A 24,813-nucleotide genomic window follows, 5' to 3' on the forward strand; every position below is an offset into this window, starting at 1 on the left:
ATTAACTCGAAAGCAAAGAATTTCATCAGAAATTCAAAGCACACATACATACTAAAACGGATGACGTGCAACGTCGGCAGAAGCAGCGGCAGTGAGAAACGTTGGAAATTTGTAGCGAAAAATCCAGGCTGACAGCTCCCCCAACGTTCGAAAAAGTAACATGGCGACTATATATAACCCGTATATATAAATATAAATACTGCGTGTGTGCGCGGACTCCAAACTACAAAAACGAACAACGCAAGGGATCAACGGGGAGGGGGCAGCCATTTCTGCGCGAGTCAGAGCGGGACAACAGATAGGAGAGAAATTGTCGTGTCGTTTGAAAAATCGATTCAGCTGCTGAGTGAGCGGGATGAAGCGATGTAGTACAGCATTTTTTTTTTTTTCTTAACCCGTTTTGTGTGCGTGCGCACAGGGCACCCCGTTAGTGTGTGAGATTGGGGAGAGGAAAACTACAAAGTTAGCGCTCTCTTTCTAGTAAATGCTGTTGGTGTGTGGTCACGTAGCCAAAACACGAAAAGCAGATACTACTAAACACATACTAAAACTGGTTTTCTCTTTGCTGCTGCTGACAATATTCATGAGTTCTAGTTGAATTGCCTGCCTTTAATGTGTTTTTCCTCCTCTGGAGGGAATGAAAATTACAAGATGGCAAACTGAAAAACAAAATTCCAAGCATTTGGAGAAATTTCGGAATAATCTTTTCCTATCCTGCGAATTGCTGGGACTTTCGTGTTCCATACTATACTATAGGGGTCCCTATAGTATTGTCTTTTTGCGAGCCGCACCCCACCAGTTCTACAAAGCGACTGAAATCGCGTAGCACTGCGAACCCAAGTTTGGATGAGCAGCGCGGCAACAGCGGCGTCGGCAGCAAAGAAACTTTCACGGCACCGATGGAGCTTATACCGTGTATCAGAGCGAGATACAAATAGGGCACTCAATAATATAGCTCGCTCACGCACACCAGCTTGGAAATTGACAGATGTATGGGTGATTTCCTGCTGCGCCCCAAAAGAAAATACGTAGGAGATTTAGAGCTACAAAACTACACGAATTATGGAAGAACGTGCAATAACAAAGCAAAAGAAGCGCACCACATGACCACATAGCCATTTATAAATATACAGCGAGTTTCTCGTTTTCCATGTACGAGAGAAAAGTACCAGCTATAAATTCTTTATGTACACGAGTATATAGCACGCACACACAAACCCAAACACCCTATGTACTTTGTGCGCTGAAGCAGCAACAACAGCTGGCTATCTCGCTCTAGCAACCACGTCAGACGGCAAACGTCAATTATAAGCAAACAAAGCGACGTTGCCGCATTTCACAAAAGCCGCAGCGAGGCAGAGCGAGAGCAAGCGAAATGGCGCTTCGCGGCAACGTTGCCAAACTTCAGCATCGACTGTGTGTTGTTCTTGTAGTTTCCATGCTTCTTTAGTGCATGGAATTTTAACATGCTGTACCACCAACCCTCTTTACGGGGGATGGGGGATTATAATAACGCGCTGCTGACGTCGCTGCTCGCATTTTCCACCTTCTCGCATTCGTATTGTTGCAGAGGAAATGGCCCTATACAAGAAGTTTATCTTTGTATATACATACATATGTATATTTAGTACATGCCGTATTCCTCGCTTAAATTGAGGCAAAAAGAGGAGAACACATCTTGGGTCCATTGAAATTTCAATAAATTTAAATTGCTCTAGTTGAATTAAATTAAAAGCGTATTTTTAGTTGGTAAATTAAGGCAAATTGGCATTAGTGGAAAAAATAGTGGAATAAAGTAAATCGCTTTAAGAAAAAGTCAAATAATGCAATCACAATGAAAAAGCTTCTCTATATAAAGTGCACGTGCAGTGTTAAATAAAAATGAGTGCCAGCTGGATCTAACCCACCTATTCCCTGTATCTTTTATTATCCCCATTTCGTTATATAGTGTTAAAAATGTGCAAGTGAAGCGGAAATCTTACCAAAGAAAATAATATAAAGATATCCATAAAAGTTCTTAAATCAAACAAAACGAGTATCGTGACAATCCTCACACTGGAATATATAAAAAGAGTGCATAATGTTTAATGGGAAGGAGGGCGCCCATTTAAAATGATGCCCCTCCATTCGCAGCATACGACGCAATGCTCCTCCTAAATAGAAGAAGATTCTGCTGCGAATGTTCCGTTGTCGAAACATGGTACGCGACAATACCCGTAACATTTGTTTTGGAAAATTAGCCGAAACTACTACGACGCAACAACAACAACAGCAACAACAGTTCGTTGTGGATAGCAGCACCATTATAAATAACAACAACAATAACAACAATAATAATAATCCAAAATTGAAAAGGTAAGCCTTATTTAAAAAATGTGCATAAGGTATATTTAATATAATAAATAATATGATATACATGTATGTACTTACTGAACTATCCATTGATCGAATTTTGATATATGTAGCTGAAATAATAGTTTTAATTTTATAGTCATAGTCCTCTACGACACTCCAAACACCGAGACCAGCACCAAAAAACAGAAAAAAGCAAGCTCCAAATGTTATACACATACATATATGTAAATAATGTCTCTTAGAAGATTTCAGCGTAGGCCACTAACAGCTACCTGTGTTAGCTTAGCGACTGTCCACGCGAGCCAGCTCATATCATTACGTTGGGAAATAAAAAAGTCAGTGCGATATGAATTTATAAGCTGGCTGCGTCAGAACGCTACTCTCTTACCCCTTCCTCTACGTACCTCAACCCTGGCAATGCGTGAGGCACAAACGCAAATGGCCATGCCCGAAAAATAGTGCGTATCTCTTTACCTTGGCTTTTCTATCTTAGTATCTCACCTGAGTGGGTTTCACTTGTGAGTGACTAACGAGAACCCCTAAGAGGTAATGAGAGTCAGGAACCGATATTAGTGGGAAGGAATGAGGATACGGCATATGGCAATGGTTCGCGCTGCTGTGTGTGCCACAGATCCCTACATCTTTCTTTACCTTTAAATGTTGTTCATTTATGTTTCGGATTTGCATACGTATATATTTCTGTCCCGAGATTGAATAAACCTTTTAAGATTGTCACAATTATTTTGCTTTTAAAAAGAACTGAAAGTTGGCTGATGAGTATTTGAGGGAAGACAGTCTTTCCCAGGTATACAGATATAGAATACCTCCTTTTCATTTATGTGTGTTTATTGCGTAATACTTTTTCATTTCATAATTTTTGTGCTTTATTTGTGCGTTGTTGGGCCTAAACTAAAGAACTTTTCTGAGCAACGTGTTGTTTTCTGCCGGTCTAAGGTTGCTTTTTTTGTGTTTTTCTTTTGTGAGTCAAACGCGTTTTACGGTCCTCTATTAAACTTAATTTTCGTTCAGGGCAAAAGAAAAATGACTTAATTGCTTCATTAGCCACCGCCAAAATTAATTTTGTTTCTTTTAAAACAAAGACCAGACCAACACATTTTGTATTTGCTGCTTTTCTGGGCGGCTGCTGATGCATTGAGCCCGCATCAAGGAAAGACGACAACAGAGGGCAAAGCTCCATTTAATAGTTTTGCGGTAATTGCCAACAGAAATCGTGGAATTGTCGCGAGTTGAAAACAGTAATTGTTTTTTGACATTGACAATGAACCCTGTGGCCTAAGCAAATAAGTGAGCCACCACAGCAACCACATGAAACATTGGCAAACAGCGTAAAATAAAATTATATTTTCAGCTGCAACCCTAAATAACGCACTTTTCTATCTACTCTTTTCCAATTTTCTTTCTTGAGTACTTGACGCTAGCAAAATACGCATGTTTTCATTTGTAGCTGGCACATATTAAAAAGAGAAGCGAGACTTACATTTTTTCCAGGGCGTTCAGGATTTTTGTTGATTTTCAAATTTAGTATTAGTTCTTCCCAATATGGGTTGTTCATCTCGTCCATGTAACCCCGTCAACGTAAACTAATATTACTTTATTAAATTGAATTTCGTGCTCGGCTTTTTAGCACGCTATGGGCACACAGCAAAAACAACAATAATAATAATGATCTACATACGATTTTATGTAGACGAAATTGTATGTATTGCTTTATAATGTTTTTGACTTGTTTCAATGTCATGTTACAATTACAATTGTTGCTCTCGTTAGATTGGCTTTCTTTATTGTTTTTGTGCAGCATGAGAAAATATTTAGTTTGCGTTGCCCGCCTTTTGTTCTTGTTGGCATTGAGATTTCTCCTCTCTCAAAGTCAAAAATATAGATTAGATAGAGACCAGAAAGGGAACAGAGTAGTAAAAATCTAAGGAACGACTTCTTATTAGTTTATTAGAGAAACATCATTTAGAAACCTATTATTCTTTAAAGTTATCGTAGATTCATAGCAAGTCAGCTACCAAATATTTACAATACCTTAAACTCTCGTACTTTATTATTATTTAAAGGTTTAGTCATGGCTTGTGGTCCGATTAGGTAGTTTTTTTAATCTACAGAGGATCCGTACGGGGTCTATGATTACTCATCCGATTCATCCAACGACGGCAGGAACTGAACCAGAATTATATGAATTTAAATTATTGCACTCGAGCGCTTAGGAGCGTAAGAAATAATTTCGCGAGTAGATTGCGGTTCCAGCCAGTTGTGCAATAACAAATGCATTTTCATATAGTTGAACATACGCCTCTGTTTCGTTGCTATTGTTTTACATATTTATGCCTGGCACTGCACATTTCATTGTTTTTTGAGCAGTGTCGTAATACCAAACGACAAAAACAAAAATAGCAAAAAACCGAAAAGAGTCATGCAATGCGAGGATTGAGATATCACAAGGGAACGTGACGAAGTCGTTCGAAAACGGAGGGTCTAGAGGCGGGAAGGCGTGAGACGACGAAGCTTTTGTATGGGAAATTAGAAATTTCCCAAATTATTTCGCACATGAGATGAGCTAAACTCTGGAGCAGAAGCCGGATAAGTGGAGATGAGGCAAAATCTCCGGACCCGTGAAACAGTCTCTCCAGTGCGCAGCGTTGCCAAACTTCTCGTTGACAAAAGGTGCTAAAGAACCGGACAGACACAAAAGATTATCGTCAAGGGGCGATTGTATGAGATTGTTTGGCCCTGTGTTCGTGAGACCGAGCGACGAGGCACAGAGCCAGCACAAAGAATGCACAGCAACAATCGATTATATTCCGAAAGAGCTGACGAAGAGGCTTACAAAAGTATGGCTTTTTACACAGAAGTTGTCAAAAATACACATTAATGTTACCTATCTTAGACTTGTGGTGGGAATCACAAATATCCTTCTTTGTTTCCGAACTAGTTGATTGAAGCGTCTGTTCTTATGCCAATCCAGCGAACTATATGTATATTCAGTTCCAGGAATTGCGATTTGGAAAAATCATAGCAAAGTAAACTTGTGGTCGCATCTGTGAAAACAGCCATACGTGATATCGAGTAAGGAAATTGGAGAAGGATGATGAAGACGGCTCGGATTCTCTTTGGCTTGGTTTTGGTGTTCTTCTACCTGTTTAATAATAACCAGTTGGGGCCTGGACTTGGGTTGGACTATGGTTGATGACGATGACGAGGGGGCTGGTGGACGAAGCTAACCGGTTTTTCGACTTTCTGAGGCCTATCATAAAGGCCCGATCAGGTGCATACATAATAACACTGCTGGCCGCATGAAAATTAAGCGACATTGTTGCAGCAATTTTCATCGTTAGGCGAGAGAACGCTGCGCCGCAAAGGCACAGATACACACCATGTACGCAAACTATGGCTACGCGGCTACAAAGCTGCAGAGAAAACAAAAAGGAAAAAACAAAAAAAGCAATACGGTGAAGTTTGGCAACGTTGTCTGTTGGTGGGGTTTGCAATTTCGCATCTACAGATACAATAATACCCCAGAGCCAGCTGTAGACGCTCGCTGTGCTTGTTTTTCTTGTTTTTTTCTATACACACACACTCTCTGCTTGTTTTCAATTAGAGTCGAAAAAAAGAAAGAAAAAATACAAGCAGCATTTGCTGCTGTTTTTCTTGTTGTTCGACGAGTATCTTGCAAATATACCGCACGTTGTGTAAACATCAGTCTCTGACTCTGCTGCAGTCGACGTCGACGTCGACGGCACAGTACGTGTGCGAGCGAGCCAGTTTTTGTTTGTGTGTGGTGTAGTTTTGTAAATGTATCTGAGTATGGATTTTTGTATCTTTGCCTTTGTGGTCGCTGCCTTTGTAGGTTTTCCTCTTCTTGTTATTGTCGCCGTCTTATGCCTCTTCTGCTGCCTTTATAACAGCGACTACTTTATTTTTATGCTGGCATTTTTGCGGCACTTAAAATTTGCTCTCTGTCCGTTCATTCTCCTTTTGGCTCTCTCGCTTTTGCCGTTTAATTGCAAATGAGTCATGCACACACAGATATTCGCACACTTGCACAATTCAAAGTCCATGCCTGATTAGCAATAAAATACGTTTTTAATCAATTGGACAAGAAAGAGAGGACACTTCCTCTCAGCTTCCCTACGCATCTTTGATAAATAAATAAATCGATCTCTTTTTTTTACTTTTTCGCTGGTACATTTCACCCAAGTAAATACCAAAATCTCATTATTTATTTTTTGTCATTTGGGAGGATTCTCAACTGTAATTGCAATGATTGACAATAATTTCTGTATTTATAATGAAAATTACTTTGATTTTATCCACTTATCGCCTTTACAACGGTGACCATTACCTCTAGACTGCGTTTCGTCGTTTTTCCCTATTAGTTTACTAAACAGTGTAAATAAAAATAAAATAATATTAATTAACAATGAATAAAAATAAATCAAACGCACCAGAATTGTAAGTTGCCCATTTTATAAATATTACAAATTCCACAAACACCATTTTATATTAACAATTCACTTTATTTCACTTAACATATTTCTTTCATACTAACGTGTTAAGAACTCGTGCTAAATTTTAGATAGAAATGTTGGAAATGGTCTGGGATAGGTCAACTCCAAATGAAGAAGTAAAATCAAAGCAACGATTTATTATAACTGTAACATTAAAAGCTAGAAGGGAGACACAGACACTACAAGTTCAACCGAAATGTTCTGCTGTAATTTATGTAGCACTGCTCTGCTAATTGATTTTGATTAGTTGTCGAGAGGGCGTTACAACTCATATGACTTGTCTTGTTTCGTTTTACCTCGATTTGGCCAATGAGAGGTTAGTCTTTCATTGCATTTCGGAAATAGAAATAGATATGGGAGGTCATTGTCTTTCTTCGTGAAATGTTGCGCATACACGTTACTCGCAGAGTAAAAGGGTATGCAAGATTTGTTGAAGAGTATGCAGCAGATAGAAAGAAGTTTTTCCGACTTCACACATGAACATTTTTGATCTTTATTTAACTATAAAACATTTTTAACTAAATAATTTCTAAAATGTACTTTACTCGTTGGTTTGTATTTTGTTCTCTTATCTTGCCAAATGTAAATTCGCTCGCTACTATTGCAGTGGCCTTTCGCTTTCAACGCCATTCATAAGCTAACACTCATTCCGTCTAAATATACATACATATGTCTGCCGAATCCCTCCACATATCTGTTGACTGTGGCTAGCACAAAGAAAAAGCTGAGCTACTTCCAAAGATAATGGGAAAAACTGTCCAGAAAAGTGCGAGAGATACAACCATATGTACATGAACTCTTGAATGGTTGTTCTGCGATTTTCTGCGGCGTGCAAACTTCATGGTTCGATGACAAAGCTTTTTCTGTTCTCAATTTTCCATTTTCTATTTTATGTTACTTCTTGCTCCCGCCAAGCGGTCTTTGGACCCTGTAGCTTTGGTCGCTCTTTGTTTTGCAAATTCTGGAATCACCGAGAGGAAAACGAAGCTAAACTTGTTCTGCTCAGGAAGCATTCAAAGAACCCTTTCAGCTTGCGCCTGATTATTATCCAGCAGCAAATAAACTTTGACATTCAAAATACATACACCCAACGTAATATCGGCGCAGTGGAATATGTGGATGAAAGTAGAAGGGAATGAGAGTGGTGGAGAGGGGAAGAGGGAAATGAGAACAACTAGCAGCTGTGCATTATGCGAAGGCAAAAAGAATGCTCGAATGCAAATATACAACGGTGGCAAAATACATTTCCCCCTCTTTTCTGGAACTGAATTCTATATATGAAACTATGTGTTGTTACTGGTCCCTATATTTCTACCCTTTTTTGGGCCTACATCGTTTGATTTATGCTGGGTTGTGCATAAAGTTTCACATTTAATTTTTTTTGTTATCTATTGAATATTTTTTTGTACATATAAAATATTTGTAAGTGCCTTGGAAACAATTTTAATTATACATATGTACATATATAATAAATTAAGCCTGAGGCACATTATATTAAATATGTTTATATATCTAAAAAAAAAATAATATTGCAACTGTTTCCAACATTAGTCCGCATTAAATCAAGGATAATAGTAATCGGTTAGCTCCGATCATTTATTATTTTTATAATAACCTTATGGTCTAGGTTTACAGCATTGTCGGCCAAATGACTGTAATTTTTAATGTCTCCCTCGCACTCTAATAGTCAAGGGACTCGGCTATAGCGTGTTCTCTTGTTGCTAATATTTTTAATGCAAGTGATTAGAGTACAAATGAGTCCTAAATGAATTTTCTAGATTTTAAAGTCTGTGGAGATCATACAATCGCCTAAGCAACGAATTGTGTTTCTCCAGCGAACAACTTTAAATTTACTGATGGGAGAGGAGCGACAAACGAAGAACACCCACTTCAGGTTGCAGCTGTTGAAGCAGAGTGAAACCCGTTTGGATGTTTGCACTAGTTGCAACTAGTTTTCATTATTTTTATTGCTATTGCTGCAGCTGGCGTATCTTTGTGTTTTTGTCTCGGGCTGAAGAATGAGACCAACTTGCCGTCTGAAACTGAGTTCGCGAACTGTCAACGCTCGCTTCTTCTGCGAGATTTCTGCGCTGCTGTTCTGAGTTTCTCAGAGCTTTTCCTGTGTTTTTTCGATCTTAAACTGCAGCTGTCAGTCAAAGTGGTTGCAACTGCGTTTAAATGTCTCTACATTGTCGTTGTTGTGGCTTTGGCCGCTGCAAATGGGGTCGAGATATTGTGTTTCTCTCTTTCTAACAGTGCAAATTTTTCAGGCTGCGTACATATACTAAATACTATCGGTTTGGATATCCTTTACTTTGACTTGTCGCTTCCGTTATTAACAATAGGTGCGTGTTCGTATCTCTATCTTTAAACAATGATAGTAAACATTCTTAACGACTAACTTTTGGTATTATTCGTGCAGTAAGCACCTTTAGGATTTTTTGATCATTTAAATTTGACGTATGCTAAATAATGGCAAATTGTATATTCCTTTTGAGTATAAGAAAGTAAGCTACATTATCTTTTAAGGTGGTTCATAATTGTAATCAATTCTAGCAGTAACGTAAAATTGTGAATACCAAATTATTTAAAAAAGATTGAGCGCTAAATTTTCTTTTATTTTCTAGAAGGTTTTAGTATTATCTCTTTATACAATTGTGGGTCTCTAATTGCACAGTAAAGTTCCCTTTCCATCGGCTTCCCTTCCAGTAACAGCTTGAAAATGCTTTTAATGCTGAAGTATAACAAACCAAATACCAAATACAATGCTGCGGTATGTGTGTCATCCTGATAAAGCAGTAAATAATACCAATGTATTTACATTGGGTATATTTAATTTAACTCCTCGCACGTTGAGATAGTTAAATATAAAAATATTTTCGTTGGAGGCTTATATCTTATCACAAAACTTAGCAAGACCTTTGCTAACATTTTCAGTTTTAAATTACATGTTTTTGTTGTGTTTTATGTACGACCCTTTGCCCCTTTGTATTGACAAAATTTAGTTAACGATCATGTAACATTAATTTAAAAAAATACACAAATTTTAATTAATTTCAAAAGCTAGTAAAGTAATATTTTAAGACTTGCATTGTAATACTTAGGCGGTTTATCGTATTTTATCTATTTTTCAATTAAGTGTAAACAAAGAACTTATCAAATCATATTAAATGACCGAGTCGCACTTTTTATCAGCTCATAAAAGCTTACGCGTTTATATAGGCCTGTATATACTTTATATATGATGAAAAAATGCGTTTCCCTCCGACGATTAGATAAGGGTCGTGCTGATAAGCAATTTAAACATGTGAGTAACGTACTACGTTAACTGTAGGCGAGTTCGTCGTAGAGTGGGGAAAACCATTGCTGTATGTGTTTACATAAGGAAGGTTAAGAGTCTAAGGTAAAGGAATAATAATAGTCTGTTTAAAAGAATCCATTAGTCATTTGGCTAATATGATGCATGTTTCGAGCTCTAAATCAGTTGCAGGGATTTGATTATCTAGCGACATGATTTCAGAACTTAAGTGATTGATAAGAGGGAAGGGAAACATTAAGGTTGCCTAGTGGCCTTTGTTAAGGATGATTATCAAATTGCATTCAAATTGAATACTTGGAATTTTGAATAATAATGACAAGAATTTGAACAGTTTGACGTTAACTTATTCTTTGAATTTATGAGGATGAATTAGTTAAGACTTAAAGTAAAAGCAACCTTTAACCCCAACTGGGTAGCTTTTAGTTATCTCGATCTTAATTAATCATTTCAGCTTTTGGGGGATTTTTTAAAATTATATTTAGATATTCTGGTTGTCCATTCTATTTCATGCTCTTCGGTTCTAAGTCGTGCCTAGCACCGGATTTGCATTGTTAATTTGAGCATCTATACTTATAAATTTACACAAATAATTAAAAAAATTTAAATACCAGTGAGCAACAAATAGTAATTGCTTCACATTGCACAAAGGCTAGAAAATGATAATAATAGTAGCTTTGACAAGCCGATGTTTTTATATTTCACGATATATGTGAAATATATCTAGTAAATGCTCAACTATATACTGGATTTTAAGACACACGACAAGGCAAATGCAAAACACTTTTAAGCTGAGTTCTTTCATCATGCTATCCATGCACAGCCCATATATACGTGTATATTTATATAGCGAATCACAAATACGTATATACGACTATATACATTTCGAGGAGCCACAAAAGACCAAGGCAAACACAGCCGGAAAGAATGACAGAAGAACAGACTGAGGAAATCTCCATATAAACAGACCGCCATCGTATATACCATACGTGTACCTCCAGCTCTGACTGTTACCTACCAACAACAACGAATGTACCTGTTGTGCGTTGAAAAAAACCAAGGAGACAGACAGAAAAATATAAAGAAACCAGCAGTAAGTTTAAATGTTATTCAAGTTACCTTTGAGACTTAAAACCGGTTAGCGGCTCACGTAGGTGCTGCCAACTCACAAAACAAAAACAGAAAACATAATGTTAGTCTCGTCGTGATGCCAGCGGGCAAGTTTGAAGAAAAGAGCGTATCAGACCAGAACAATTATCGAATACAGGCAAATGAAAAATTATTCTGGCATAAATCAATATTTTGTTCATATATTTTTAATCGATTTAAAATTAAAGAATAGTAATAGTCCAGATATTATTATTTTAAAATTGTCTTATTTGTTTAATTTAGTCTTTGTTTTAATTTGGTGCGGTTTAATTAAACATTAGAATAGTGATTTAATAAAAATAAAAATGTTATTATTTTCCGTGCTTGAATATATACGCCATATAATTTAGTCTCGAAAAAAGGGGTACCGACTGACTTATCTTTAGTTATTGCCATCTGCTCCTGGCTGGCTATGTAAACCAGTTTATGTTGTTAGTGTTTTTTCATGCAAATATACTCGTTCATATACGCGTTTTCATACCATTGCAACGGAAGTTTTTTTTTTTACAAATTTTGTGAGGTGTTTGTCTTAAGTAATATGTTTATATCTTAAGTAATATGTATATATTCTTAATCAACATGATTATCCCAACCGATTTTGCCAAGACCGGCCGTAAACGACTTCCAAATTTAGTTGATTGAGGTCTTTAGAGTACTCTCGTTGCTCTTACATTTTTCTTTTTAACAAATAACTATTATGACATTTTTTATACACCTTACTCGAGTTGAAAGTTCTGTAACAGGTGGGAAGCGTAACCGACAATATTAAGTATATACATTTATATTTATTATAAATATATTTTCTTGATCAGCATAATTATGCGAATCGATCTGAGATTGTCTACCTGTCCGTCTGTATGCACGAATTATTCTGGGGAACTATAAAAACTGTAAAATTTGTCTTGCAAATATTTATTTTCATGCAAAAACATTTTTTGGCCATGCCCACAACCAACCGAAACTATCATGCCATCGTTTTATAAAAAAGGTTTGATTAGGTGTCTTAAAGCAATGAGCCACGCCCACTCACGTTCACAAATCTAAACTGTATTTATATATGTATATTAATTTTTTAATTTTTTTTTTTCAATTTCTAGCATTTAACATTTTAAAATCCTAGCTCAGTAACGGGTATCTGATAGTCGAGGAAATTTTTTTTTTTTAAATCTACCTTCCCACACAAATCGTACGCCCCAAAATGGTTTATTACTTTAGAGCACTTAAATATTAGATTTCATTTCTAAATTTTTTTTGTTTCCTTTAGAAATGCGGTTAAAATTTAAAATATTCAACTCTGGTAAACCCATTTGCATAACCAGTTTTCTTAACTCACGAGATCGAGGATGAGCGGGTCATCTCACCATTGACAATTTTCTTATTCTTCGGACAGATTTCGTATCGTGTGTTCTTGACCTGTGATTTTTTGAGTTGGCCACACGCTGCATTTTCATTGAGCTAAGGGGGTTGGTCCTTACGAGCAGAAGCATTGGCCATAATGTGACTTTTTTGTATTATTTCGTTTGACTTCCGTTTGGACTTATGTAATTCATATTAATTCAAAATTGCTATCGGAAAAATTAACATTTTGTATCTGCAGATGTGGCTGTACCGAAGTTCGAAATGGTATCTGTACGATGCTTTCACCAAACGTATAGGAAATTTTTTGAGGGTTCGTGATCTACCACACGCACAGATTTTTTTTTAGGAGTATACCTATTGGTAGGTTCTTTAGTGCAGGGAGTAATTTTTTTTTTATGTGCCAACTATTCTTCCATTTTAGTAATATGTATTATGTACTCCATGATTTCAGCGTATATTTTTGATTTTACCTTATGCAATTTGCACGCGTGAGTACTTTTGAAGTCGCGTGCAGCCCCAAGCTACAGTACATTTCTTGGTTTTTTCTTTTTATGCCGTGTGCAGTATATTGGTGAAATTGGGTTTGATGTTAAGTTTCACCACCCACGTTCTAGATTGGGTTTGTTGGCCCCTCATACTAAATAACACAAGTCAGAAATCCGGCAAAAGATTTTTATTTCTGTTTTCAATTATGTTTAGCTGTTGCGACTGCAACGACAAATATAAAAAATCCGGAAGAACGCTATAGTCCAGTATTTGGAGTATAGGTACCCCTTAAAGGCAATTTACCATTTCAAACAGCCGGCCTAATTTTGTCCAAATTTTGCTTACAGTTTGTCATTTTTACTACGTTTGTCATTCTTGTGTCATATGAAAAGTTTCACGAACCCCTGATGATGATGAAAAACAATGTTTCATCTTCGCACTTTAAGCAATTCGCACTTGGAATTTGGGCACGGCTTCTTTAAAAAAATGTAGAGTCTTTAGTAAAGACTCTTTACAGCTTGGAGTTGAAAGGTTCCCAGTTTCCAGACGTATATTTGTGCACATTTGTACATATGTGCTATAGACAAACAATAATACATATTTGTATGTGCATTTATAATATCTCCCGCTTACTTTCTGTGTGTTTCTATGTATCTCTTTTGTCTGCTCGGCATTTGGCGGCTGACTCTCCAATGTCAGCAAGAGATCAATAAACTTTTGGCAAATAACAAGAAACGAAAAAATACGAGAAAAGAAAACAAATTAAAGCGCATAAAAAACAGATTACAGCGAAAAGAAATAAATAGCAGCCAAAGTTTCGACACATAAAGCGTGAAACGGGAAGGGGGTTTGGGGTGTAAAATCTCCATTTTATATAATCACAAACAATACAAAATTCGAGACTTATTGTGAATACAACACATAATGGTCTATTTTCCTTCTACCCTGCTGCTTTTTCGGTGTCTCAGTTTCTCTCCTGATATTTTTGGCGAACGGAACAAAACTGAGCGTCAGTGTCATTAAAGTTTCTTGGGTATGCCAGGGGCCACAACAAAAATAAACATGCCATAATATGCACGCAACATGTTAAATCTTTAACCAATTTTCCAGAAAATATGTAAACAAAATTATTACCAATTAGATGTCTATATTAGTAAATACTTATTTAATATTATTTTAGAAGTTAAGAATTTATTCCCAGTTGTTCTGAATTAGAGCTGTATACAAAGGTAAAAATGATCACTGATTGTTCGTTCATTAAAAAAACATCAATAACACGACATCAATTTAATAGACTTTTTTTGCTTACGGTATTTATTGGGCGTTTTGTTTTAGCTTTCTCGACCTTTTAATGGTTTTCAGGCTATTATTCGATTTAGTAATGTATTTTCTTCGGTGTGTGTGAGTTGTCCCTCTCTTCTCGTGTCCCTAAAAATAGTAACAAGCAAATACAAATAATGTATTTATTTTTACCTTTTGGCTTTACAATTTTTGGCTCGTCCTAAACGATTTGAACTTTTGGCAAATGGAGAAAGACCGTTTTGGTTGAGAAATGTACAAAAATCGAGAAAAACTTCTGGGAAACTTTAAGAAAATTATATTTTTTCCTCTGGAAAGGCATGACAATAATTTAAAAATTTGTAAAAAATGTTAATGTTCTAATTTTGATTTGATTTTTTTTATTTATAGGTGCGTATCCTTAAAGCGACACTGCCTGCCTCAAGTCCTGGATTATTGAGGCAGCCATTGAGTGACGACAGTAATGTTGATAGTAATGTAAGTTTACATGTCAGTGAAGTATTTCGTTTAAATATCTGAAAGTCTACCGTTCAATTAAATGGCTAAAATGTATTTAAGTTACCTAAATGTTACATGTTTCAATCTCCCTCCTTGGAAGGAACTCACCCGCAAAAGTAATAAGTACCATTGGCATAGGGCACTTCTTATCAGCTTCATGCAACGTATCGTAATGTGCCGCATCACCCTTTTCTTTCGGTTACGCACTTGCCGTTTCTTTTACCCTGGGAAGAATTTTACAATTAAGCTCAATTCCTACTCACTTGTTTTTACTGATTGCACTTGACTTAAACAACTGATGACAGCTGAATAGTATATACACAGTACCTTTCGGAAGTCTGTGAATCGATAGCATTTTAAATATCACTCGGTGTTGTGTGACCCACTTAGCGATTATAATAGATTTTCGAAAACCGGTCATAACAAGGAAATGAAATACAAACATGCTGCTATGACCAAGCCCAAAATGAGACCCACTCTCTAAAATGTCAATAAATCTGGACAAATAATATCGAATTCGGTACACAGATATGTATACGCCGGTTTAAATATATTAGCAAATAATGCATAGAGGCTAACAAAAATTAATAGAGATGTTCAAGGTTTTTTTTTTGACTCGACGTCTCATCTTTAAGTCGTATTCGTGGCTAAACACAAGACAATGAAAAAAAAAAGACTGATGGCAGCTTTCAGTTAGATATTCAAACGTGTACTATTATCAGCGTCCTAAGTAATGGTCTTTAATTAATTTAGATTAAAGGCTCAGAAGGAGGACTAAGTTATTTATTTTATTTCCACCTATTTTATTTTATGTGTATTAAAAAATGCATTCTAATATAAGATGAATAAATGTTTAGCTGTAAAAATACCTTCAAATTATACAATCTTAGCTTTTCAAACAGATATGCTTGAGAACTAAATCTTATATTTCAAACACAATGTTTTCCTATCGGGAGTACAAAGGGCGAATATACATACATATGTTATTTTAAAGATTAGTATAAATCGGTAGGAATTAGAACGAAAATGATTAAAATCAAAACAGAATCTAGTATATTCCTTTTTTTAACCTACACATTTTGAGAATTATGCATTTAAAGTGTCTTGTGTTAGAGCTTAATTATCATTGCGTGAAAATAGAGAAAGGGTATATGGCTTCTCTAAGGTCGATTGTGACCCCGAGTTGGCTTTCATAGACTAACGCAATATAAAGTTTATAACGGAAATGCATACAGTGTGCCCACTAAGAAATGCATTCAAAATCAATCGAATTTATTCAACAGTAAAGATAAAAGATGGTTTATACAACTAATTCAAGCAGGCAGTAGCTTAAGTAGTAAACGTTATATTACGTGTTAACAAACCGAAATGCGGCTAAGTTTAAAAAAGCTTGAAAATCAACACAACAATATATTTTAAAAACTCCAAACTAAAAAAGATATAAGAATGTAAAACTAATTTTATTCTTTAACATGTGGGTAAACAGTTTTATTGGTTTATTGTGTATGTGTGTTTCATGTCAATGCGACGTTACATAAAGTTGTACATACGCCCCTATTTGCCGGATTCCGATTTCGATTTATTTATTTGTTTAATCTTTTCAATTACAACAACCATGTGTGTATGAGAATAATTAAATTAAAATAATAACCTAATGGATTTGGATTTTTGAGGTCTTCCTGCATTTTAGCAGCATTACTGACTCATTTAGATTTCCAAGTTATCTTGCAAAAATGTGTACCTTGCATCAGAAACAATTTGCCGAGTTCGTTATTAAAAGAAATTGCATTTCCAGGATTCATTTGCCACAACCACCGTTGTGGTATAAAGACAAATTCAGGCTCTCGTGACTATGCTGAAGGGGCTCTGGATCTTTATCCCACCCCAATTCTTCCCCTTTAATTTATCGCCCTGCCATTATAAGGATGCCATGGCTATGGCTGCTGCAATCGAATACTTTGGGTGTGTCCCAAAATCCTTTTCGATGCATTGAAATAAATTGCAGTAAACATTAAATAAAAGAAGTGAAAGGAAAGAAATTACCAAAACCAAGAAAACTCCAGCTATAATCAATCTTTATGTGTGTGGAAATACTTCCTGGCCCGCGGATATTGGTAGCTGGAGAAGATAAGGAACGATTTATTTTTCCCCAGAAGAATATATGTATTGGTTATTAACTTTCAGTTGTGTACAGAGGAAAGACAGAGAGAAGGACAATTAAATTTTACACACTGATGAATACATCCACCTCACAATATCATTTTTGCACTTTGCAGTGTACATATGTATGTATATATTACTTATATAACCAGAACGCCTGCAAGTTTAGATACAGAACACATATACAGCTGCGTCAATTGCAACTGTGAATTTCCCTGGAAAATATTGATCGGAAAATCAATTTTAATTAAATTGTCAGCCCCCCAAAGGAGGTGATTATGTATCCCATTCGCAATGTGCGTTTGTATCCGTATCTGTGGATGTGTTTTTGCATCTCCCTGCATGTAATTGCATTGCACTGTCGCCTGTTTTCACTTGAATGGTTTTGGCAAACAAAGTTTGCAATTTTGTCTCCATTTTCGCCAAATCAAATTAATTTAAATGCATCCAAACAAGTTAAGACTAACCAGAATAAATGGAGGCAGTAAATACTGAATTCTGCCAGTGCTTGGAAACTCGAATCCTTGGTTTCATTTGAGTGAGAAGTTATCAAAAGTCGCAGTTAATTAGGAGATGTTAATCGGTTTACAATTTGTAATTTATAGTTTGGTAGTAGTAAGAAAATTGATTAAAAACTTCGTTGGTTCGAAGTAAATACTCAAGAAACAATTTTCGTTAAATATAATTTAGAAGTTCATGTGTTTATATACGTACGCGCAGAGAAAAAGGGGTATAATACATTCGATGAAAAATATTTAAGAGGAAGCGTTTTCGAAGGATTAAAAGTAAAATTTTTGATTAGGATCAATAGCCGAGTCGATCTAGACATCTGTCTGTCTGTACGAACGTTGAGATCTCGGGAACAATAAAAACTAGAAAATTATATTAAACACGCAGCTTTCAGAACTTTGCCACTCTTACTCCCGCAAACAACTCTCTCTAGCTGAGTAACGTGTATCTGATAGTCGAGAAACGCGTTTTCTCTATTTTTCGTACAAATAAGTTTACTTATATTAGTTTACTCGATTCATTCATATGTGGTGCTACTTTGCATCGCATGCCTGGGATCTGACGAAGACAGTATCAACACAAGGACTACCACATCTTATCCTTCTTGGTTTCGTTTTGCCACGCAAGATATATTTAAATCCGTATTGCTTGTCAGTTATAAGCACGTCTTTAGCTTATGAAAACATTTGATATCGAGAAATAATAGTCATTGATATTTTATAGTGATTACATGTTTTCTATGCTGCAATTTAGCTTTTTGTTACCATTTCATTAGAAGCGGCATGATAAGAAACCCCAATGCATGTGGAAAAACAAAGTGCACTGGAAGTTCCCATCGCCGGGATAGGCTCTGGAGGTTGAGTGTCGCGGAGAAAGAGGACAGTCTGGCTACAGAAAGGGCGCGGCAGAGCTGCTTCCTGTAAAACTCATCATGTCGTCGCCAGTGTCTTTAAAAGTGCTTTCATTTTCCATTTGCACGACCTCGTTTTCAAGCAATCCTAGCCTCTAAGTTAGGAAGACGCTTATTTTTTCTAGCTTCTGATGTTCTGTCATTTTTTTTACTTTAATCTTTCAGTGATTTTATTGTGGCAATTTATCCTGTTGTTGTTTATAGGGCCCTGCGGCTGTGGGTGGCTGCCAGGGTATGAGAGATAACCAATGTCCTGGCCTTTTATATATATGCATATGTACCAAGTATGTAACGTAGTCTGTGGCATTTTCTGTCCAGATTATGTACTGGAATTCAGAGAGCGCAGGCGCAATACGACGGTAAATTCTCTGCCCTTTTTCGGATTTCCCCTGGCTTTCTCTCCCAGCTTAGGCATTCGCCTTGCATAAGTTTCATTCAATGGTTTCAACCGGCCTGGGAGGGAAGTTAATCTGTGCTCCTAGCCCTGCTTGTTGTTGTTATATGTAACCCCTACCATTTTGCCACCCATTTTTTTTGCCGCTTCCGGTTGCGTCACTTTGGCTTGGGTAAGCAGAGCGGCGAATTTTTTCAGAACATCCTTGCCTTTCTTTACTTCAACTTTTATTCCACTTTGCCCTCTGAGCTTGTCGCATACACCACACCAATTCACATGCATGTTACTACTTTAATTGAGGTCGCTAGCTGGAATAATTAATAATTTAATTTGTTGGAGAAAAACAAGATTAATAGATTCATAGGATATGCCGTTTTCTTAATTCCGAAGTTAGTTTAAAATATGGTAGGTCTACTGTGCTATTCAGATAAATCAAAGCTAACATGCTTTAAAAACAATAATGGTTATTACACCCTTTACTCGTAAAGTAAAAGGCTATAATAGATTCGTTGAAAAGTATGTGACAGGCAGAAGGAAACGTTTCGGACCATATAAAGTATATTTGTATAATCCTGCGTCCGTCTGTCCGTATGAACGTCGAGATCTTAGCAACTATAAAAGCTAGAAGGCTTAGATTAAGCATTCAGAATCTAGAGATAGACGAAGCGCAAGTTTGTTGATACGCCCACAACCGCTCCAAATTGCCATGCCCACACTTTTGCAAAATGTTTTTTCATATTTTAGTTATTTCATATATTTCATATTTTCATATTCTTAGTTTTGTAAATTTCTATCGAAAAATGTGTGCCACGCCCACTCTACCGCCCAAATATGTTTTGATTTTTCTTCTTGTTTTTGATGTCTTGTTTGTCTTGCCAAATTCTATCGGTATACCAGAAACACTTTGGCCACGCCCCTCCTTACACCTACAAAACGCCCAAAATTTATTTGCCAGTATTCTCTCTAGTTTTAATGTTGGTTTTTTTTTTTTGAACATTAACATTTCATGAAATAATCTTGGCAAAAAGAACGGCTATTTTCTAAATCTAACATTTCTTAATTCTATGTGGGATACGAAATATTTTATATTCTTAATGCTTTAGAATGAGAAATTGTTCTAATATGTTTATCTAATTCCTTTAGCAGAATGCCGTGATACCGTCCTGCGTCTTGTCATTCCCGTGCCCTTCAACTTTTGCATGCTACAGGGGTGCACTCTATCCAACCATGCTGCTGTAACTTCTTCTTTCCGACCTTCCTACTCCTACTGCCAATTCCGTGATGTTGATAAATTTCACGCCCTGAGGGAGACGCGTGTAGTGAATGTTCTCCCGTTCGAATTACTTTGACTGCAGTCAGTTGGGAAATGGGAGGGCAACGTCGTCCGGCTATGATTGAAAATAAGACTTAAAAAGGGTAACAGAAATTTCAAGTCTATGAACACGGTAGTGTGAATGCGTAGGGAATGCGGGAAACCCTGCAGGCTAAGTACATACGGGGCTTCTTTTTAGCCTCCCCTTCTGTTATGTGCTAGGGAAGCCAAATATACACATAAATAACCTCAAACAAGGACGTTCAGTGAGAAACTTTTGCCAGGACAATGACTGGGAGACTGTGCGCTGACGATTCAACCAACCAATTGTGCTAAAAATAAACACAATAAATGTATTTGTGAGAGCCGTTTTAATGCTGATTCGTTTCTTAATAGCTTACCATCGCTGGGCTTTTGACATAGAGGATTCATGTAAATTATAACATAGTCTTCAGCTGTTTGCTTTGTATTTGAACGTTTCGTTTGAAGCATCAAAATTCTTATAAAACCTAAACCTAAAACCACCGCTATTTAGGTTTGCTTCTCTTCACCGACTATTCAGCCATTTACTGCGCAGTCATCTCTTGGTCATGTATTACATAAGCGCTCCCGCATCCACAGTAGCGCTGCAAGCATGCAGTAATGCAATTTACAGACGCCCAAAAATGTCCACCTACCTTCGAGGTTGTTGTTGTTCAATGGGTGGTTTTGGGCGACGGCGCTTCTTCGACTGGCCGCAAGCCTCCCCCCTCCCGTTTTCTCCTGGGCGCAACAAATGTTGCGCAGTAATGTTGTTATTACTGGCGATGTTGTTGTTCTCGGTGGCGTTGTTTTGGTTGGTGTGGCCCTGCAATTCCGTGAACCGGGCGCTCTTTTAGCTGAATTGATTTTTCCGATGGCCTCAACTGCGCATGCCGGACAATCATTCTCCTCTACTCATCTTAACCCCTGTTTCGCCTCCTAACTGCGTTTTCGTTAAGCACATGAACATTTTCGTAGGGTTAATATCTTTTTGGAACATCCTTCAAGAAATCTCAAAATATAAGTTACTTCATACTCGTATAAGAATTTACCATAAATTTATGAAAGACTGTACCGCACTTCAGTGCCACCCGCCTGACTTAGGCCCCGAGCTATGTGCACCACAGCCACTTTGTCTGGCACGTTCTCCTGCTGCAGTCGAATTCTCTGCCTCTGGCGCTGCTCGCCAACTTCTGTGACCTGAGCAGAGGGCTGGAAACTGCTGCATTCAGCTCCTCCACCACCATCCCTGTGCATATACTCAGTACATATGTATATGCGGTAAACAGTTTCTTCTTGCTGCATGATGCGTTTGGCCATATTCTAAGTGCTGCCCCTTAAAGCGCCTAATGCGGCTTTAAAAAATATTCATTCCAGCAGCTTCTGAGGGCTTGAGGGATCATTCTTACTAAGATGGCTTCAATTCATCAGCTTGTTCATTGTATAACGTAGCCTGGGTGAATTAGGATTACGATTATAAAGCTATCTGGTCTTTCCCAAAAAAATTCTCCTATATAAGTCAAAACGTTCATGACAATATTAAATCCTTGTTGAATATTAATAATAGTCGCATAACCATCGTAATTATACAAAAATTGTATCATAAGTAAGTCGTGGTAATACCTTCAAGAATAGTCTGAAGAATATTACTGTGTTATTGAAGTATTTTCTCTGTAATTTAACTTTCAAATATAAATATATTTTTTGAAAAGTACTATATATATTAAACTAGGCGCTCTGGAAAGCTAATAAAATCTTGAGTTTCCTATAGATACGAAAAACATCACATCTTTTGTAAGAGCCAAACCTAGTACTAATTAAGATACGGCTGCTATTTAGCACTATGTTATTTTTAGTAGGGATCTTAATCTTTTAGGATATGGTGAGCCTGAAAACGATGTACAACTGAACCCCATTGTCCCTTTTATGGAAAAAATTGAGCCTTCTGCGCCTTAATTTATATGGGGGTTGGTTTTTGAGTCTTGAATTGAATGTCATTGTTACTCGTAACTTCAGGTAAAACTGTAAATTTTTACCTGGTCTCTTCCGAATCTTCCGAATTTAAAAATAGAAAATAAAAAAAATGGCTCTGGATAAATGTAAATTAAGAAAATTGACACGCTTTTTACACGGTACACGTTACGTATGGTTACTTTACGTCAGAGTTGCTTACGTTACGGTAGTATCAGACAGTCTGGCAGCACTAAACACGAATATCGGCACAAAATGAAATCGGTAGTCAGTGAGCGAAATGAGCTGAGGGGACGAACTGTTTATTAAATGAAGAGCAAATCGCAAGAACAAATAACGTAAGGAAAGCCTTAAACCGTGTAAGAGTGACGGAATAATAAAATATTTAACACTAAAAACCGGTTGGCTATTAAATATAGCAGCAAAGAAAAACGTGGCTCTCCCGGCTTTTTTGCTTCTGTGTTTGTACTTCTTCGTAGCAGTTTTCGTGTGTGCAAACGCATCAGTGTGTGAGATATTTGTTTGTATGTGTAGCCGCGTAAACAGACGCAGACAAATAAAGGAAGAACTTGGCGGATTAAGCCGCACGTCAGTTTAATTGGCGCCCGTTTATTTATTTGACCAAGTGAAAATTTTCTTAGTGCCGATTTATCAATAGTACGAAGAAATCCGGAGCGGATAAGCAAACAAAAAACGATAGATTTGGTACATTACTGTTTCCCGATGTTAGCACTAAATATTGGGGCGCCCGGTTCTGGGGCTGATAAATTAAACCGGGATTACCTATGTAGCAATGCTTACAACGACAACGATTTTCCCAACGAGAACCGATAAATAATATGAGAAGGTGGGTTACTATTTTGGCAAGCATCATGAACATTGGTAATGCGATGACCATACATACGTAGTTAAAAAAAGCAAAACAAAGTGGTGGCAACCCTAATTCAATATATACATATGCATGTACTATATGTATATGCGTATATGTTTTTACATAGATAATAAAAAAAAGTGGTACAAACATATATAAAGACAAAGCAGAAAAAGCTAAATTAATTATGCTTAAATTAAAACATATTTTTGCCCTTTATTTAGACGCTATAACAAATACATACATTTATATCTTTTTTTTTTATCATTTATATCTGTTTCTGAAGTTTGATGTATTGTTCTACACTATTTTAGGTCTACAGAGGAACCACCGACAAACAGCTTCGAACGGAATTATTACGACCGCACCACCAGCCGTTTAGTCACTCAGTATCAAGCGAACAACTCAACTTCCTTGGCAAATTCAAACTCCAGTCCCTCGTCCGTGAGCGCCTCCGCGTCAGTCTTCGCTACGGCGGCAGGAGGGTCTTCCGAGAGATCACGCAACCGAGATCGGCCGTACAGGAATGGTTCTGCCAGCGTTCAAGGCGGCGGCATCAACAGCAGCAACACGACGACGACGACAGCAGCCTGCACAGCTGGAGGATCGGGATCGGGAGCAACTGGAACTGGGACTGGAGGTTTGGTAGGCTCAGGTCCTGGGGGAGTACCGCAGGCGCTAGGCGACCGCAGCAGCACCCAGAATATCCACCAGAACCATCAGAGCGCGCGGGTGGCTCCACCACAGTCATGGTACGAAGCCGCCACTGCTGCAACGACGGCCCAATTGAAAAGTTCTGGTGGCAGTGGCAATGCCGGCGCCTCAGCAGCCGTGGGCTTCACAATGAGCAGCTCACCGATCAACCATCATCCGCACCAGCATCCGCATCTTCAGAATCCTCAACACCCGCACTACACCAGCAGTCCAGTGGTAGGAGCCGGATCTTGTCCCTCCACCGCTCAAGGACAGCCACAGATTCAGTCGCAATCGCAGACCACGGCCGTGCACCGAAGCGTGGCCTATGCGGGAAGTGCTGCGGATGACTCACTGAACACCGCCACCTCACGAAATATGCTTCTGCACAGCAGCAAACTCAATAAGCTACTTAAGGGGGCAGGAGCAGCGGGAAGCGGAGGAGAACGCTCTGGTTCGGAATCACCAGGAAGGGCTGGAGGAGCTACTCCTTTGACTACGACAAGTACAATCACAAACAATAGTTTTAGTAGTAATAGTTTAAATAATACAATAACCACGGCGACTCCAACAATGCCCACGATAGCTTCTGGAGCAGCAGGATCGATGGGGTTAGGATCGGGAGCAGAAGCGGGAGTTTGTTCCAATTCCGGTACAGCCAGCGGTGACATTCTAAATGTGGCCGCTGTTTTGGCCGGCGCCGTGGACAATGGGGTGCCAACGCATCCGATCCGGACACGACACAACCTGCACGGACGCAGCACCACCTCCTCCAGTCGCTCGCACTCGCGCTCACCGAGTAGCTACAGCAGTTCGCACAGCTCCTCCTCCTCATCGCACTCCTCATCCCACTCGCACGCGTCCAGTCCCGTCCAGTCTTCGGGCAATTGTGCGATGGCAGAGGGGCGCAGCAGTCGCACCGTTAATTCTGTCGCAGTAACCAGTAAGTTACGATCATACAAAATTATATTAGAGAT

At 37.8% G+C, this 24,813-nt stretch overlaps 1 protein-coding gene and 1 long non-coding RNA gene across 10 annotated transcripts in view; one reads left to right on the top strand and one right to left on the bottom strand.

The window, feature by feature from the left end:
• LOC6730420 (protein split ends) overlaps positions 1-24,813 on the top strand; it is a 44,508-nt gene that overhangs the window by 1,675 nt on the left and 18,020 nt on the right. For 4 of the 8 annotated variants that reach the window (XM_039291156.2, XM_039291159.2, XM_039291158.2 and 1 more), the window contains 2 exons: positions 1,949-2,355; positions 23,458-24,779. In XM_039291156.2, coding sequence (XP_039147090.1) covers positions 2,180-2,355; positions 23,458-24,779 — 1,498 coding nt within the window. In that variant the 5' untranslated portion in view covers positions 1,949-2,179. Of the gene's footprint in view, positions 1-1,948; positions 2,356-14,886; positions 14,974-22,492; positions 22,611-22,928; positions 23,120-23,457; positions 24,780-24,813 lie in introns of those variants that run through there. The other 4 variants (XM_039291163.1, XM_039291165.1, XM_039291161.1 and 1 more) reach the window with 4 other exon arrangements.
• On the bottom strand, positions 19,847-21,827 carry LOC120284249. Of its 2 annotated transcripts, XR_005543471.2 has the most exons (4): positions 21,354-21,827; positions 20,958-21,244; positions 20,682-20,906; positions 19,847-20,612 (listed from the first exon to the last, which is right to left on the bottom strand). It is a non-coding gene; the product is annotated as an uncharacterized LOC120284249 (long non-coding RNA). The 2 variants fall into 2 exon arrangements; XR_005543470.2 differs by having other exon boundaries at positions 19,850-20,612; positions 20,958-21,815.

Source organism: Drosophila simulans, chromosome 2L (assembly GCF_016746395.2).
Source record: "Drosophila simulans strain w501 chromosome 2L, Prin_Dsim_3.1, whole genome shotgun sequence".
In the NCBI taxonomy this organism is placed as follows: domain Eukaryota; kingdom Metazoa; phylum Arthropoda; class Insecta; order Diptera; family Drosophilidae; genus Drosophila; species Drosophila simulans.